The following is a 19827-nucleotide window of genomic DNA, read 5'->3' on the forward strand; positions in this document are numbered from 1 at the left end:
TCAATAAATGGAATACCATTAAGTTGGTCATTAGTACCATTATTTACAGGCAAATCAAATATCAGTAACTGCAGTAGCACGCACTACATAAACAAAATAAGTAATGATTTGTATGCCTTGATCAGATACCTGGATGCGAAAGCTGCTGAGATCAGTTGTTTTTCAAATCACTAAAAGCAGGTGGGAAATAGAAAACTCAAATTTCAGAGAAGGCCATGATTGAGAGGTTGCCCGACAAGAAGCTATGCAGCTCTTGCTAAAAAGACTCTGCTTTTTCCATCACCTGAAGTTATACCACCGAGTGGCAGTGCCTTTTCCATAGAATCCATGGCTTTGAAAGCACAATCACAATCACAATACGTACCCTAATTGTCACGCACAATGGTAAAACATGCAAGGACTAGGAGAAGCTCAAAGAGTAAGGATTCTTTCTGAGAGAACAGACCACACAGGTGAAATTATGTTAACACTCACCTTTTCTTTAATCTCCCAAAAATATTTACTGCCACGGGACCTGATTTGGACAGGTTCGTCCTACGAAGAGATCTTCTTTCTACCTCATGAGTGGGAAAAGACTGTGGAATTTATTTCATCACTCTTGAAGTGTGATCAAGTAAGAAATTATCCACAGAAGGGTCCCAGTGACCTTTGGAGAATGAAGAGAGTGAACCAGGAATAATTCATAGCCACTTTTGAAGCAAATGCATTTATATCTGGTGGGTGTTAGGCACCAGAAAAGCTTTGGCATAATAAATCAAACATTTCTCAGATTTGATTACTAACCTGAAGACATCACTTCATTCCAAATTTTGTGATCAGAAGAGAATGTTTATTCAATTGAGGAAAATTGGACAAATAATTCCTAAAAATCCAAAGAGTATTACTCCTTTAAGGGATGTTTGATAATTTCCCTCAAAAAAACAGAAGAGGGTAAAGCCAGATGATGGCATAGAGGAACCCACAAAGACAACATGAATAAACAGTACATGATCCATCAAGTATTTATCAAGGTCAAGTAACTGGCATAGCAAGTAAGCTCAAAACTATAAATGGGCAAAGGGATGCAAGTTACAAATTCACTTCCACGTATACACATTTATGTAAATGAGGACACCTCTTAATCGATCTACCAGAAGTAGGATCAATTTTGAGAGGCACACTTAAGCGTCCCCTCCTCTCAAATTCATTATAAAAAGGAGGGCTATGATCAGAGCCTGGTGAAACTCAGCACTACAGAGAACCATACTTACACCCATAATCCTGTATATTAACAGAACACAATCCGGTTTGATGCAAACAAGTCATCTGATACCACAAGAACAGTCCTACAACAGCTGGTTTCGCACCTCAGCAGATTAACTTCTCCAAAATAGGCCCCCAAACGTTGTAGGGATAGCAAGCAGGCAGGCCCATCAAAAGACAGTACACTTTCCGCGGCCTCGCAAGCTTGTGTATACATCAGTAAAAACACTTCACCCATGATGTCCTGCCATAATGCAGCACCAAGGATTAGAAATATGTAAATGTAGTATATACAAGTGACAATGAAGCAAGTTCTGGTCTTCGCTGGTTGGCAATAAGAAGGTAACAGGGTGGGTGAACAAGATATGTACAAAGGTGTTTAATGGGCACTGTGGCAGGATCAGGAATATGAGAATATGCAGGGTAGTGGTTTGCTTTTTTAAATTGAATCCGGTTGTCACATTGAAAACTTTCTGAATAAAATCCAAGGCCTAGAATATGAAAGCTCAATCATTATGAATTATAAGACGGCAACGGTTTCCACTAGAAAGAAAGACTTTGAAAAGGCATGTCCTTAAATAAAAAGTTCTTTGATCTCAGTCATGTGTCTCAATTATATTTGTGTCATATGAGCCGAATATTACAGATACGTACCACGTTTTGTATTTGTCCCATTATACCTACCCAGTCCTCATTCCAAGTAATGCCATAAACTGCTACTACTACAAGTCATAGCCGGGCAATTGACGGTACAAAACAATCATGCCCTCATACCAGGTCTCTGAAAACCTTTTAGAGGTCTAAAAGTAAATAGCAAACCCTCTAAAACAAAACGTAATTGTTTAAAGAAGATTGTAAAATAACTCAAATTTTCTAATGAATATGGGCAGTACAGGATGCCAAAAGGGGTGGTCTGAAGACTTTGTAATAAAAAATCACTTTTTGGCACTCAAGTCAACATCCCACCATTCTCAAAGTATGCTCCACTCATACAAACGTGCGACTGATGTAAAGTTATTTCAGAAAAAGAAGGGCCAGAAAACGTGTTACCTGATAGCACTGTGTAGAAAAATAAAAATGTTGGCTAATCTTAAACAAGCAATTCCATGGTGTGCGATTTAATTTTGGAAAACAAGGATACGAATGAATAGGCTGGGAGAACATATGACAAAGTGCAGGAAAATGCGTAGCATTGTTCCATGTTATTTCATTCTTACCAGTACACAGAAAAGGCAGTAAAGCGAGGGATAAAATCCATTCTGGAAGAGCAAATAAGTAAAATAAGACAATCAAAAACATGTACTTAAACTTTGTAGGATATAGAAATGCAATACCATTTCTGTAATATGGTTGGTTACTTCTTTACACTATCATGGTTCGGTCCTTTGCAAAATAAAACAGATGGACCCAAACACCAATGCTCAAACATGTGAACATAACGCAATGCTATGCTAGAGCCGAAAGGCTAAACTAAGCACCAAACATTCTGTAAGTATGTTGGGCATGTAGGGTGTTTACTTCAAAGTATACTCCTTGGCTGAAATAAAGAATGGTCATCAAGGTTACACGGAGAGACCATATTCATCATTCTCCAGACAGCCTATTTGAGTATATGGTACAAAGATCAAAAACAAACAAAAGAATTGGCATTATGTTACAAGTACGTTTATATACGGCACACTTTTGCCATATGTGGTCCCTTGGCACTGACAGAGAACTCTATTAAACAAATAGACCACATTGGAGGAAAATCTATAACCTGAAATAACTGGAACTCACTAAAGTTTTATTTTTCTTCTTAAAACCTCTGAAAGGCAGATTTCCTCAAAGAAGAAGAGATAGAATTCCAGACAGGGAACAAAAAAGCTGAAAGGTGTGCCAAAGCTTGATTTGTGATATTTAGTTTCCATATGATCTGTATACGGGACGGAGACTGACGGTTCCCATCAGGAATATAGGTCAAAGTATCAAAGATAAAAGTGGGTCCCTGACCATAATAGAGACAATGAGCTATGCACAATGCCTTATACTTTACATGGGCTGACAGGGGGAGCAGAGAATGGATACCTGCATCTATTCCCACCAAAGCATGAGCTGCAGAATTATGGAGCTGTTGCAGTGATTGCAGTTGAGTCCCCTCTGAAAGGGCCATGTTACAGCGAACTTGCATAATCAATCCTTCACATATCCAAAGCTAGGATAGCAGAGACATTTTGATCATGTTCACGTAGTGATTTGCAACTTCAGAAGGATCTGATTAATTCAAGTGTTGATTGCAAGCAGACAGAAGGACATAACAGGAGGAAATATGCTACAATCTGTCAGTTTGACAATACATTGTGCGTCATCCACATAATTATAAAAATCCTGGCCAAAGTCTCAAATAAAATAAAATAGGGGGAGCAAAAAATATTAAAAAGCGACAAACATGCTCATCATTGTGGCACCCTGCAGGGAACAGCAAGAAAGTCATACGTAAAAGAAGGCAGAGAGATTGCAGCAACGCAATCATGCAGGAAGGAGGACATCTACTTTAGGCCTGGACTCTTCAAAACCAACATTTTTCAATCAATACACTGAGTGAATGAAGTGTTCCAAGAAATGCATCAGGCACACTTCCAATTTCTAGACCAGTAGTAGCATAGAAACCTTATAATCAATTTGACCATCAATAGCCAAAAAGTGCACTATGGTTAGAATCCAATTGGAATGCTGTGCACTTGCGTAGGATTAATATGTTAATCTAAAGCAACGTGCCAAGCTATAACATCAGATGCTACTATAATTTCGAAGCCAAGGGCCACTTTCTTCTTCTCTTTTGACTTGTACTAAGAGCACCATTCGCCACACGGCATGCTGGTACTGTACAGAGCCAACCGAGTGGGCTCAACCCGAGACTGGTGGTGCAATACATTTTTAGGAACTTCATAAATTTCCTGCACGTTGTTTGCTCCAAGATGCAGAAACCAGGAAAGAAAAACCATCTACCAGCTGCTGTAGCTTTATAAAATGTGGAATGGCGAGGACACTTCAAGGCAAAACGCAGAGCTCTGATTGGCTTATATCGCTTAAGATAATCAGCGAGACAGGATTTAATACAACAGCACAAAGCACCAGGAAAAAGGATTGCAAACTATGCTTTCGCGTAGTGGCAGATAGTGCAAGTACTTCAAAATAGGAGTGATGTGACTGGTCTTTTTCACCAGAAAGAACAGTGGAAATGTTTTGGACATATTGCTAGAATAATAGGAGTGTCAAGGAGGCAGACCAAGCTAGACGCAATTGCCATAATTCAGGTATCACATCTTGGCATTACAATATGAATTCATGGCATTGAGCTAATGTTGAATGAAAAAAAAAATCCTCATAATTTGTCCACCAAACGTTAAACCTCTGCGATGGCCCTTGTTTCAACAACTTGGACACAGTGACTTTCAGCACAGAATTATATATTTGAAGGAGATCTTGCAACGTTTATTAAGAGACTGCAGCTTATTGCCCGTTAGACCCCCTTAGTACAATAATAGGAACAAATTTGATAGCATATAATTGTTTTTTGGCATTGAAGGAGGGTTCTAAGGGACGTGTGTTATTTGTTAACTAAAAACATCCACTAATAGCCCTTCAATAGTATAATAATGCACCACTCACCTTTTGCGATATGTGCATTCTTGTTCCTTGGATTCTTTCAGTCACAATTTATGGGTAGCTTATCTAGGGTTAGGGGATAGATTAGAAACTTGCCCTATAACTTTTGTATCACAGTCACTGCTTTGAGCTAATAAAAAAGCACAACCTTCTGATTTTAAACCAAACGTATGTGCTCAACGCCTTGCAGGTGAAATCTGGTTATTTTATTCTTTTTCCCCGGTATGGCAATTAAAAAGACAAAGAAATTGACATTTATATACATAGAACAACTCCCAACAGTAGAATAAACAGTACGTTCGTTATTTCCCAAGCATGGCCCTGCACGTATTGATGTTCTCAGGGTATTCATCTTAAACGCAAGTATAGTGTCATTCACATGCAAAGACCTTCGGGCCAGCCCACTGGTCCTTGTGTTTGCAAAACGGTCTAAATTGGCCTACCGGTTTCAGTGGTATGGAGATTGAACCACTTTCTTCAAGGCTGCAGCATTCAAAAAGGTGCTGTCACAAACAGCAAAATGTGAGCGTTTTGCAATGGCTGTTCACCGCACCTGTGCATGGAAAAACGGGGATGGGGTAGAGGAAAAGAGAGAGAACACTGCAATTATTTCATATCTTGTGTTCTATGTCTAGATTCACCATCCCTCTTTGTTCAGAATCAGGAAAATCCTTACCCCAGATGCGTGTAGCCAGGCAACCTATAAAAGAAAGTTGTTTAAAGTCAAAGCGACTGTTCTCATTTTTCGGGCGTCATTTCTTCAAAGTCCCGTTTTGACCTAAAAAACCTACAATTTCTCGCTTTTCAGGTGTAATTTCTTCAACGTCCCGTTTTGACCTAAAATTAGGTCAAAACGGGACGTTGAAGAAATTACGCCCGAAAAAATGAGAACAGTCGCTTTGACTTTAAACAACTTTCTTTTAAAGGTTGCCTGGCTACAGCCATTGCAAAACGCTCACATTTTGCTGTTTGTGACAGCACCTTTTTGAATGTTGCGGCCTTGAAGAAAGTGGTTCAATCTCCATACCACTGAAACCGGTAGGCCAATGTAGACCTTTTTGCAAACAAAAGGACCAGTCGGCTGGCCCGAAGGTCTGCGTTCAAGATGAATCCCCCGAGAACATCAATACATGCAGCGCCATGCTTGGGAAATAACGAACGTACAGTTTATTCTACTGTTGGGAGTTGTTCTGTGTATATAATTGTCAATTTGTTTGTCTTTTTAATTGCCATACCGGGGAAAAAGAATAAAATGACCAGATTTCACCTACAAGGCGTTGAGCACATACGTTTGGTTTAAAATCAGAAGATTGTGCTTTTTTATAAGCTCAAAGCAGTGACTGTGATACAATAGTTATAGGGCATGTCTCTAATCTATCCCCTAACCATAGATAAGCGGCTCACCAGCGCTGTCTAGGGTTAGTTACTACACTAGGGTTTAGATAGATTGGTTGGAGGGCAAGTCATAGTAAAGTTACACAAAAAGGGTAACTCTAAAAAGGAAAAAGAAACTGAATCGCTTACCTGATAATTTTTGTGTGATAATATATCTAGGTGTATTATTAGGTACAAGCCCCATTGATAGTCCCCTAGGTGTGTGTTTTTAAAAACGTATGAGTACACAATAACCTAGCAAATATCAGAAGCAGTGCCAAAGCTAAAGACATGTGCATCCCTTCCATCTGGCCCTGTCCCACTCCTACACCAAGCAACAACTATGAGCCTTTTATTTAAATTTCTTAGCCACTAATGGCCCTCAAAATAATATTTTGATGGCCAGGCACTAAGATCACAGATCTTGAAGTCAGTGAATAACTCACTTTTAGTCACGTTCAGCTCAATTTTTACCACATGTGGTGACTATTCAAAGCAGATGTTGGTAGAAGAATCAACTTCTAAATCTAAAATGTATCAGTTGAACATGTTTGAGAGGACTGTGGCTAGATCAAAGTGAGCATGCTTTTTAAGGGCCGGAAGACTTCCTCAGTGTTTCTTTGCTACTTCCCGATTGCCATGTGAGCAAATCTGTGGGACTACACTCAAAAGAATATGCTTCACCAACTACATAAACAGGAAGCAAATTTGAAGCTCTGCTCCCGATGGAGAAGGGCATAGATCATCAGGTACTATGGGGAGGCAGCAGGAAGGACACAAACCAAGTCTACTGTGGGAGGTGTGGATGTAGGTGGGGCGGTCAGTTAAACTAGTGTGTATCAATTAGGGGCACCAATAGAGAGGAACAGTCGAGTCTTCAGAGGGCTTGAAAACTTCACATGGTCCAGTTTGCAGCAAAATGGATGTGGGAGTGAGTTACAGAGGGAGGATCCTTGATGGAGACATCTACACCAAAACATTAGCACTTGGCTAGGTTGTAAGAATAAGCCAAATGTGAAATCGTTTCCTGGTTTGGACGAGACACAGAAATAGAGACTGTGGTACAAAGGTAAACCAGAACCCTCATATATATGAAACCCTTACAAAAAGGACATCCACTATGCGGTTTAAAAGAAAATGTGAATGCAGCACTGTTCTAGTGCTTCCTATTAAGCATGAATATATGGAAGAGAGGGATGTGGCCTGTAGCAGCTGCATAATGGGGGGGATAAGGAATGTAGTCATGGCATTTTATCTCTGGCACTGTTTCTGTAATATCTTGGAATTAAAGTGATTAAACACCAGAGTGTTAAATCGAAATAAAACATTGGATACTGTTGCCTTAAATATTTAATTTGGCTTTCAAGAAACCACCAGTATAGTTAGCTCTTGGTACAATAAATAGTCTGTGAGAGCCCTAATTGTAGACTCTACTTTTGAGGCATTTCATTTTTCTTAAAAGATTAGCCAGGGCCTTCTGAAATGATATTTCCAAATCCCTGTCTAAACTTTGTAGAGGATGTAGACAAAAACTGGATAAACAGATGCAATGACACTTCCACATTCTTCCCAAAAAAAACAAAGAGCTGTAAAATCTGCATCTACTGAAGAAATCTACCTTAACATTGTCAAAACATTGCACCCAGATGTCAGTCTTCCTCACTTCTCCAAGTGATCTGCCAATCGCAGCAGTGTAGTGTTGCACCAAATGAATGCTACAAAAGTTACAAAAATCAAACAGCAACATTTTCCCCTTCCAGTAGCATTATAAATATAGACAAAAAGGCACAAATATGGGAAGATGCAAGAAACAGGAAAACAGTTAAAAAGGTAGAGGATTAGTCTTGTGTCCCTGTTTCACCCAATAAACTGGGTTTTAAATTTCTTTTCCCCAGTAATTAAACTGTGAAAAACATCTTTTTATATAAAATAAACCAGGTATTCCCACTCGCCCTAATGTCCATACAGGAATGAGCTGCTTCGTTAGCTCCAAGATTTTCACAATCCCATAGATTTGAAAGAAGCGGGAAGTATTTTCTAGTTTTCAAGGGTGCTCTGGTCCTCTTTTCATTGTCGTACCAAAGTCTGAAGCAGGTGCATACTTGACGGTTCTCTCGGATGAAATGGTACCATTGTAGAATAGTCACATGTGACCAGAGACCGTTGTTACCCCAAATGTTCCCACGGTGATGTCCTTGTTGCTTTTTATGATGTCATGCAGGCTGGGCAAGGAGCCCGACTTAGTCTGTATGAGGGACTTTATGAACTTCCCCTGCTCTTGGAGTTTTGAACGCCTGCGTTTGAGTGCTCGTTTCTCTGACTTTGTCTTTTGAGGCTGACCATTACACAAGTTTGTGCAGGCTGCAATGCCACAGAAATAAGACTCGTCAGACTGTGAGGAGGTCTCTGAGCTGCCCTCGGAAGGAGGACCTTTATGTGAGGAGTGAAAAACCTCACCCATGTTGGAGAAGTCTCTCTGATTTGTAAAAGGCTTTTTTGCTTTCAAGTCTCCATTGGCTACAGGATGTGGTGTGTCCATTGGCTTTATGGTATCAATATTATTATCCCCTTTATACTTGCAACGCTTTTTCTGTAAGAGGTTAAAAGAAAACAGTTATAACAAAAAAAAGAAAAATATGCAGCTACATATATTTATTATTTATATTTATTTTAATTCCAGTAATTCTATGCATATATATGATCAATCGCCCATGCTTAACAACTTTAAGTTTTCAGAAACATTGCTTAGTGGATATTTCCTATGGGGCATACTAAGTGGCAGAGTACACCAAACCTGGACCATCCTGTACTACCATAGACAAAAAGATTTACAGGGTGATGGAATAAATTTGCAATGTTAGTAACAGTAGCAAATGACATTTCAATCAAAAGTGTTGTTGCATTTTAGGCCGGCCTTTCTAGTAAATTGAAGGCTTTTAATGCGCATCACCATGTTTTCTCCAATGTGATAGAGTTGAAAAGAGTTAATCAATGATCCTGGTTTGAGGGAGAATGACATTATTAAATGGCATTTAGCTTTTTACAAAATGCCTTCTATTTGGCAAAATAGCCTTCAATAAATTGCTGTCAACCACATAAGCCCAAGCTCAGCAGACAAATTCCTCACCAAAACACACATACACACATCGCTTCCACTTTATGCCCGTATGCCTACTGTGTCATAGCCCACAAAGAGAACAGCTGCCATTTGTTGGACCAAACCTCAACATGCAAATGTCAGAAATGTTCATGCCAATTACTTTTTACATTAAGGTCAACATGTTAAACGGTTGCTTTATCCAATGTACAGACCTCTGGTACGGTACCGTAAAAATGGATGTTGATCACACAGCTATCAAAGTACAAATTCAACTTTAATAACCAATGGGTAAATAATGCAACCTTTATGGGGAAATGGAAATTCTTTTTCCATCTCTCCGTTCCCACACTTAATTGTGTCAATTTTGAAAAAAATGCAAGAGTTGAACTGAAATAATGATGGAAAATCTTTGTGTCATGCGCCGCCTCCCGTGGACGTTATGGTCCAGGGTGCGGCTTGGGGGCCGCCATTGCAGCGTTCCGCCACGTTTTTCGAACGTCGCTGTAGCAGTCTAGTGTTTCCTTCACTGCGAGCCGGGAAGCTTATCAGCCACGCCCCCCCGGCACACAGTGCGTTGCAACCCGCTTGGTCAGCTCCCGGACTGCTTTCTTTCGGTTGCGGTTACGCTAGTTTTCTTTCCTTTATCCTCTCTCTCCTCTGCCGCCCCTTGGGCCGCTTCTTGCCTTCCCGTTTTCGGGTCCTCTTGTTATCCTTTCCTTCTTACTCCTGCTCCCTTTCTCTCTTCGGTTTGTCTCCTTTCTCCGGCTCTCTTCCGGTTCTTTCTCCGTACTGCTTGACTCTCGCAGGCCGTCATTATCGGCTACCTCACGGTTCCTTTGGAGCCTGCCTTCCACCCAGAATCCTTACGACAGACCTCCGCTGTTGCTGTTCTACCTCTGGGTTTTTTTTGTGCCGGCTGGCTTTTTCCCCAGTTTGTCCCTCTCGGAAGAGGGGCCGCAGGTAGTGCTATTCACAGCAGTACACTGTGGCTTCCTTTCGTGAGAATGACACCTTCTCAGAAAAAAAAGAAAGGAGAAAGAAGGAGAAGGATTATTGTGCTAGAAGACCACAAATATCATCCATTCAAGACCAATCTTCAGGTGAGGAGGAGGAAAGGGGAGAAAGGTTAAGGGTGGAGATTGAACATTCTCAGAGGGCTGACAGTTTACAAAGCCCAGCGGTCAGGATGGCGACCCCTGAACAATTGCAAGAGATGGTGGCCGCTGTTCAAAACCTCTCAGCAGAGGTTCGAAATTTATCCATGGAAGTGCAAACCTTAAGGACTGAAAATAACATGTTAAAACAACCGATTTCTAATCGTGAACCAAAACCAGTGGACTTGCCTCCCATGGCACTCCCATAAGGGAAATATGACAGGGCTTCAAAAAAGCTCAAGGAATTCTTGGAAGCTTGTAGTATCCATTTTGCCTTTAGACCTCATACATTTCCCACCGGTCATACCCGGGTGGGATTCATGATTTCCAACATGTCGGGTAATGCCCTGGCCTGGGCCACTCCACTTGTGTTGGGAACAGACCCTATACTGCAAGACTACGAGGGTTTAGTAGGCCGACTAAAACAAGAGTGCGAGAAGATATTAAAGATGAGTTAGCCCGATCTCCCCGGCCTGCATCCTTTCCAGAATTGACAACCTCAGCTTTACAAATTGAACATCGACTCTACGAACGCCGAATAGAAAGGCGATGGAATAGGAATAACACCTTTCCCGCCCATATTCCTCCTCCTCCGGTTGCAGCATCGGCACGATCAGAAGAACCTATGCAGATTGGAACCACACGTTCGTCCTTAACTCCAGAGGAAAGAAAGCGAAGAAGAGACTTGGGGTTATGCTCCTATTGTGGATCAGACCAACATCAAATAAAGAATTGCTCCGAGATTCTTTCACGACTAGCGGGAAACGAGAACCCTCGGTCCTAGGAGGGATGGGAATCCGAGGGGAAGTAACCAGTCCCTATGTGTCGTTATCAATGGGTCCAGTGAATCCACAGGAAGATTCGAGACTAATGGTACTCAAGGTGCAATTGTTTATAGACCATCGCAAGATTGAAGCATTGGCCCTACTGGATTGTGGGGCCGCCGGCAACTTTGTGGACACCATCTGGGCCGATTCTGTCGGCTTACGACGCATGGACCGGAAGGAGGATCAGAAGGTCGAGGGGGTGGATGGTAGTCCCCTCAGTTCAGGCCTTATTACACAGACTACTGAGTTTCTTCAAATGTTCATACAAATGTTCATACAACAACATTCAGAAACCATACAGTTAGATATCATCAGTGCGGCCCATATTCCACTCATTTTGGGCATTACCTGGCTGCGCAAACACAATCCACAGGTTAATTGGTCCACCAACAATATTACCTTTGAATCGAAGTTTGTCGACAGACCTGCTTAAAGGACCTACGGTTTATGGAAGCCAAGGCCCATACCGTTCCTCAAGCCAGTACCGTGGGTGACCACTCTCTTCCCATGGACTTCTCGGCTTTCGAGGATATCTTTGCAGAAAAGAACTACCTCCTCACAGACCAGACGACTGCACCATTGATCTCCTTCCCAATGCCCTAGTTCCTTTTGGTCGAATGTTTTCCCTATCACAAACAGAAAAGAGAGCCCTCAGTACTTATTTGGACGACAATTTGCAGAATGGTCTAATCCGTCCCTCCAAATCCCCAGCAGGTGCTCCCTTGTTTTTCATACCAAAGAGGGATTCTCCTGAACTCAGACCATGTATTGATTATCGTGGTTTGAACAAAGTCACGATACGGGATCGCTATCCCATGCCCCTTATCTCTGACATAATAGAGGCTGTACAAGGAGCAACTATTTTTTCCAAATTAAACGTACGCAGTGCTTATCACCTTTTGCGCATACAATCAGGGGACGAATGGAAGACGGCATTCCGTACTCCATTCGGGCTATTCGAGTACCATGTAATGCCTTTTGGACTGGTCAACGCGCCGGCAGTGTTTCAGAGATTTATTGACCGGGTCGTCTCAGATCTTATGTTTGTTTCGGCTATAGTCTATCTGGACGATATACTTGTATTTTCTAGAGATTCCGAACAGCATAAGAAACATCTCACCAAAGTCTTAACACGTCTGAAAACACATAAGCTTTTGAAAAAAAGTAGAAATGTCTGTTCGGGGTCAGCACCGTGCCCTATCTGGGGTAGGTACTCTCATCAGGGGGGGTTCTTATGGATCAACGAAAGGTGGACGCCATTCTAAGCTGGCACTCTCCCAGATCAGTCAAGGAGGGGAGTAGCCAACTTTTATAGGCGTTTCATTCCCTCTTTTTCTGAAGTGGTGTTACCCATTACTCAGTTGCTAAAAAAGTCCTCATTACCATTCTCATGGAATGACCAAGCTGATAGAAATTTCAAACACCTGAAAGAACTGTTTTGTCAAGCTCCCATTCTGCGGCACCCGGACCAGACAAAACTCTTTATTCTAGAGACTGACGCCTCTGCTGCTGTCTTAGGAGCAGTCCTACTCCAGGAACATAATGGAAATGAACATCCCATAGCCTATCTCTCACGCACCCTCACTTCCAGTCAACAGAATTATTCTGTCATTGAGAGGGAACTCTTGGCCATGAAACTCGCGTGTGAGGAATGGCGACACTTGCTGCTGGGAAGTAACTGTCCGTTCACCATTAGAACGGATCACAAGAACTTACAAGTCCTTCAGTCTATGGACTGCGTCAATGCATCCCATTTACCATCGGCAGAAAGACTGTTTCCCAGAAATCGGGTTTTCCTCCATGTGACCAGTTTTCTCCAGCAGGTTAAAGAAGCTGTGATTCTGGCTACCCCCAAGGAGAAGATAGCTTTAATTGACAGAGAAGGGCTTTTGTTTCAGGGCCATCGATTGTTTATTCCCCCAGGTCCTCTTCAACGACAAGTTATTCAATGGTGTCATAATCACCAGACAGCCGGACATAGAGGTCAGGCTGGCACATTAGATCTCGTCAAAAGGTATTTCTACTGGCCCGGAATGTGATCCGGAATCAGACAGTATGTCCAATCCTGCAGGATCTGTAACAGCAGCAAGAATCGCACTACCAAACCTTTGGGTTTACTTGAACAGAGTGCGATACGCTTACGTCCGTGGAGCCACATCTCCACTGATTTTGTGGTGGATCTACCAGTTTCAAGTGCTTGTACCTGGCATCATGGTAACAGTGGATTATATGTCCAAGATGGCTCATTTCTCCCCTCTTCCCGGATTGCCCACGGCATCAGAAATGGCAGAGGTATTTCTCAAGGATATTTTCCGTCTGCATGGTCTTCCCGACAAGATTACGTCAGATAGAGGCAGCCAACATGTCTCCAAATTTTGGACAGCCTTATGTCATCGGTTGGGCATTGAATGGGCATTATCATCCGGTTCTCACCCCCAGAACAACGGAAAGACTGAGCGATTAAATGGCACTCTCGAACAATACTTATGCTGTTACATTAACCAGGAACAGGACAATTGGGTGTCTCTTCTTCCCACGGCAGAGTTTTCCTACAACAACACTTGTCATTCCGCTTCTGGGCTCACTCCGTTCTACTGTACTTATGGGTTTCATCCTCACACTATTTTCCATGTTTCATCCATTGAATCCAACCTACCCGCTGTATAAGGTGTGTTGTCCAAGATTCAGGAGGCTCAAAAGACTGCCCAGTCCAGTCTTTTGGACAGTCAAGTGGCAAATAAGGCTCAAGCGGATCGTCACTGTCAAACGGTGCCAGAGTGGAAGGTGGACACCCGGGTGTGGCTTTCTACGAAATATCTTCCCCGGTGGACTCGTCCCTCCAAACTTTCCCCCCGTTTCATTGGACCATATCCTACTGTCAATCTGGAAAAAAGAATACCCTTCAATTTGGATGATAGACGTATCTTGATGGCCGAAGGCCAACCGTTTTATGCACAGAATTATAGAAATACAGACTGCTATGCATGACCAACAAGCGGCCATTTTAAACGTAGCAAGAATCGCCATTTTGCTTGTTAACCATTGCTCATTGCTTTCTGTCTAAACTGCTTTGCAGCTTGCAATTCTTGCGAATTCTGCTTACTCTGCTCAACTGTTAACATTGTTGTCTGAATATGAAAGGGCAAGGCGGGGGACTGAGGAGTTCGTTGAAACTCCTCATGAGCCGCCCAGAAAGGAATGCCCACGCTCCCTCTCTGTAGCCTTGAGGGAGAGCTGCAGGGCATTTAATCATTTCACAGCTGCCAGCCAGTCTCGTACTGTGATAGAATATGTTAGAATAATGCAGCTAAAGGCTTGAATTATGTTCTTCTTACGGCCCCCCTTCACAAAACCCTTTAGAGCGTGTCGGCTCCCAGGACACGAATAGCACCTCATAGATAGCAAAACTTGGAATGTGACTCTTCCCCTGTGTGCAGCTTGCTTTCAAGAACAGAAGCACCGTGTTCTGTTCAACAACTATTGATGCCTCCGCACTTTCTAAATTACACATTGTTACTAGAATAGACAACGAAAGTGTCATAATTGTCATACTCGTCGGAAATGTCCATCATCATCCAGAGTTCAAAGAAACTCAATAAAAGGGGGGTGTTAAACATGACATAGCTGATTGTATGATATGCATTTTGTATATATATAACTGATGTACGTAATTCACTCCTTTTGTGTATGGTTATTGCCTTGTTTCCATATTGCGAGGGACCCCTAAGGGCCCCTTTCAAGATGGCGCCCGAATAGGGACCCTCCCCCACTTGCCCCATGGTATACGTTGTAACGGAGTAAAGGCGGAGAACGGCGAGGACGGGACGATCGAGCTGGAATCAAGAGGTGTACGGGCGCCCTGTAGAAGTGAGGAGAGATTCCTTCCGCAGATCTGCACACATCTGATCCCTGATCGACGTACCGGGCTAGAGGGCAAAGGAGGCGAGGGTCCCGAAACGAGGCAGAAGCCAGAGAAGCGCAGACACGATGTTGGGAGAGGTTGCGTCAGGAAACAGGCGACTTGTTTTATCAGGTGAGTCATTCCCCGATTCAAACGAAACCCTGATTATTGGTAGAGGGTTGATTTTGCAAATTCAAACATCCAGAGTAAGGTTGATTAACCAAGGGGAAGCTTAAAAACATGCCTGGAGTACTGTCCACTTTAGCGGGGCTTTTCCGCTGCGGTAGACAGCCCTTGGAAAATGACCAAAGTGCACCGCCTGGGGGAACGCCGGCTTATGACATGTATGCAAAATATGGTGTGGGTGCGATAATCTTTTGTGAAATTTGGCATAGGCAAACTAGAAAGCAACAGGACCATCAGTGGCCGATTAATGGCAGCTTTGAGATTGCGAGGATAGATAACCTAGAAAGGGTGTTGATAAGGGAAAAAGCGCGACCCCGCAGCTTTTGAGACTATCAAAGATTGGAGCAGGGAAGCAATGCTCCGACTTAGGAGTAGAGAGAAGCATGCGCGTAGGCACAAATCGAAGCTTGAGGTAGCAGAAGAAAAGGAGGAGGAGGAGTGGACGGCAAGTCTAAGACGGGAAGGGAGACGTGAGCAAATGAACATAGAAGGAATATAACCGCAGCGGGAACTACACATAGACGAATTAATGGAACATTTGTTAACCCATACGGGTCAAGGCCCAAAACCAGGATCGAAACCAAACACGCCAGTAGTGACTGTGCAGGCCCAACCAGTAGCTCTCATACCCCCCTCCCGCAGCCCAAGCACTTACCCGCACGCAAGCATTAACCCACGCCCCACCCACAGCTTGAGCCATCCCACAAGCGCAGACCGCAGACGCGCAATTTCCCAGCACCCAGGAAGGCCCTTCACAGATACCACCTGTGTCACTTGTCCCATCCGCACCTCCCGCTCCAGAGACAGATTCAGCACTATCCGCCCCTCCCGAAGTCGAAATTGAGACCGGGGAGGCGAGGCTGAAGGAACAGGATTTGGACGGGTAACTCGCAGCGCGATCAGCAAAGAAAGATTGAATTACAGCAAGAGGCAGAAATGTACATAGAAGGAAATGATGGGACGGCAGCATTGGCCTCATTATATGGGTACCGAAGAAGCAACGAGAGACAGGTAGTGTTGGAATACATGGGGAAATTTTTGGTGGGAGAATGGAAAAAGTTACTTGAGAAATTACCGCCACAACGATTGTTAGATTTGAACCAATTAGCATGTTGTAGAGCAAAGAGATGAGGATGTAAGAAAACATGTGTACAAACTCATTGAACTGAAAAATGAAATGGAAGATAGATATGCTGAAATGTTTGCTACACCTGAATATAGTCAGGAGTGTATTAAGAAAGGTAGGAAGGAGGCGTCGAGGTTGCATATGCGAAAATCGCGGCCGACAGTTTTTCCAGGTGGTACAAAGCATTCGCCAGCACCGGGACAAATAGGTGATAAACAAAGATTGCAGGCATGGGTGAGGGAAACGATGAGATGGATGTCAAATAAGAAAACGTCAGTAAAGGAAGTAAGTGAGATGTGTAATGGGTACCCATTGGAGATGAGAAAAGAAGCGATGCAAACGATAGTAGGAGTGTTACTGCAGCAGGTAATTGGATACAATAGAGGTAGAGGAAATGCACAAGGCAGGGGAAATTTGAATAATATGCACGGGGTGTCATTGGGATTAAATCAATGTGCGTACTATAAAGAGGAAGGACACTGGCGAGTGCAATGCCCGTACCTGCAGAATAGAGGTGGCTTTGGCCAGAGAAGGCCTCATAGAGGACATCAGGGGTCAAATGGCCCAAGCAGAAATAGAATGCAGCAGCAGCAGGGATATACCAATGGAGGTAATCAAAACCAATCCTATGGTCAAAACCAAGCTCAACAGAACCAGGCATTGAACCAAAGTGTTCCGAACCAAAATCAGGGCGGGCAGGGCCAACAGAGAAATGATCAGAGTGGAGGACACCAAGGGGGAAATGGGAATATTTTTGATACACAGACAAACACGTATTATAGTAGCAGCGGTGACTACACATCGGACGATGTGTTATTTTCGCAATAGGGCAGCCCACGGCAGGGGTCGGAACCAGTGTCTATTCCGGTGAATCAGAGAGGACCCTACGTAGAAATGAGAGTCGGGAATAAGGAGCACCGTTTCCTTGTAGATACAGGGGCACATAAGTGTTTGATAGACCACCACTTGGTTCCGGAGATCCCACTGTCGGGGCAAAAGAATGTTTCTGTAGGGTTCGCAGGTACACCAGTAATTAACCCCATGTCCGAAGCTGTCCCAATTACAATAGGACCATTTACGGAACAGTGTCTATTTCTTCTGACAGAAAATTGTGGGGAGAACTTGCTAGGATTAAACTTGTTGAGAAAATTGGGGGCAGTTATACATTGTACGGCAGATGGGGTGTTCCTCACAATTTGGCCTCACGATGCACCGGTGACGGAATTTATGTCAAAAGCATTACCAGAAGAGCTAAGTAGAGTACCAACCTGTCTATGGGCAATGCATGATAACGATGTAGGATGCTTGAAAATAGAGCCAGCAAAAATAACTTTGAAAGAAGGTGTTACATTACCACAAATTCCCCAGTATAAAATTTCTGTTGAAGGTGAGAAGGGATTAAAGAGTATTGTTACTGATCTGGTGAGATTGGGGGTGGTTGAAGAAATTGCAGGTAGCACGTGCAACAGCCCGATTCTTCCAGTTTACAAGAAAGGAGGCAATGAAGTACCATATTGTTTCATAATTGATCTGCGCGCATTGAACAAAGTGGTAGACCCACAATTCCCTTTGGTCCCAGATGTCACAACAATACTGACAATGATACCGGCCACTGCAGAATACTTTAGTGTAGTTGATTTGAAGAACGCGTTCTTTAGCATTCCAGTGGATAAAAGCAGTAGATATCTGTTCGCGTTCACTCTAGGAGTTCGATCATTCACATTCATACGCATTCCACAAGGATACACAGAAAGCCCAAGTATTTACAGCAGAGCGCTAAAAGAGCAGCTAGACATGCTAGAATTACCTGAAGGTTGCGTACTCTTGCAGTACATAGATGACTTGTTACTAGCTGCTGACACAGAGGAGATCTGCAAAGAAAGTACTATATTACTATTGACACACCTAGCGACCCATGGTCACAAGGCAAGTTTGAAGAAATTCCAGTATAATCAAAAGGAGGTATCTTATTTGGGTTACCTACTTTCGAAAGAAGGGAGAAGATTAACACCAGAATGCATAGAAAGTATTTCTAGTATGCCTATTCCAAAAACTCAAAAGGGAGTGAGAGCTGTAATAAGCATGGCCTTTTATTGTCGGCAGTGGATCAGTAATTTTGCGTTGATTGTGAAGCCGATGATCAAATTAACTAAAAAGGATGCAGTGATGCCTTTACAGTGGGATGAGGAATGTCAGAAAGCGTTTGAGCAATTGAAAGCTGCATTGTGTGCTGCGCCAGTTTTAGGCACTCCTAACTATAAAAAGATCTTTAGACTATTTGTGAGCGAGAGTGAAGGATGTGCATTGGCGGTTTTGACACATGCACAAGGTGGAAGAAATAGGCCGTGCGGCTATTATTCTTCCGCGCTGGACCCTGTAGCGCGTGCACTACCACGATGTTTGCGATCTGTTGCAGCGGCTGCTGCGTCAGTGAAACAAACGGAAGGAATGGTATTGGGGCATACTTTAATTCTGATGGTGCCACATGCCATAGACGTTCTATTAAACAGAACACAGACGCAACACCTCACCTCTGCTAGACTAACAAGATATGAGCTCATCTTGTTTGCACCCCACATCCAAATTATGAGGTGTAGCGCATTGAATCCTGCAGAATTAATGCCACTGCCCATAGCAGAAATTGGTGACAACGAATCACCATCCCATGATTGTTTAATGGTCACTGAAGAAGAAACAAAGGGAAGAGTTGACTTGAGCGACATCCCACAGAAAGAGCCAGATGGGGAGTTGTTTTGTGACAGCTCTTGTTTTAAATTACCTGATGGCACATCAACGGCCGCATATGCAATTACTACCCTAGAGAGTGTTGTAGAAAGCAGAAGAATCCCCTACAATTCGGCAAAAGCCGCAGAAATAATAGCACTGACCCGAGCATGTGAACTCTCTGAGAATTTAAACGTGAATATTTATACTGACAGCCAGTACGCCTTTGGCGTGGTTCATAACTTTGGCCGACTCTGGGCTGAGAGGGGCTTCTTGACATCACATGGGGCCAGGATTCAGCATGGCCCTTTGATTGTACGATTGTTATCTGCACTCACGTTTCCAAAGCGCTTAGCTATAGTAAAATGCGAGGCGCATAAAAAAGTAACATGCAAAGAGGGAGAGGGAAACGCATTTGCAGACAGGATTGCGAAACAAACAGCCACTGATTTGAGTACTAGAATGATGACAGTACAAACAGAGGAAGTACCTTGTATGATAGAGAATGGAGTTGCCACAGTCAAAGAAATGCAGCCTGAGGCCAC

At 43.1% G+C, this 19827-nt stretch overlaps 1 protein-coding gene across 5 annotated transcripts in view; it reads right to left on the bottom strand.

Annotated features, from left to right (window-relative positions):
• The window catches only part of SUCO (SUN domain containing ossification factor), a 1613753-nt gene that overhangs the window by 104177 nt on the left and 1489749 nt on the right, over window positions 1-19827 (bottom strand). For 2 of the 5 annotated variants that reach the window (XM_069641197.1, XM_069641195.1), the window contains one exon: window positions 7597-8854. The exons of 1 other annotated variant lie outside the window; for it this stretch is intronic. In XM_069641197.1, coding sequence (XP_069497298.1) covers window positions 8408-8854 — 447 coding nt within the window. In that variant the 3' untranslated portion in view covers window positions 7597-8407. Of the gene's footprint in view, window positions 1-7596; window positions 8855-19827 lie in introns of those variants that run through there. 2 more of the 5 variants (XM_069641198.1, XM_069641196.1) reach the window with 1 other exon arrangement.

The sequence above is a fragment of the Ambystoma mexicanum genome, chromosome 1q (genome assembly GCF_040938575.1).
Source record: "Ambystoma mexicanum isolate Mex_15411 chromosome 1q, UKY_AmexF1_1, whole genome shotgun sequence".
NCBI classification, from domain to species: Eukaryota; Metazoa; Chordata; class Amphibia; order Caudata; family Ambystomatidae; genus Ambystoma; species Ambystoma mexicanum.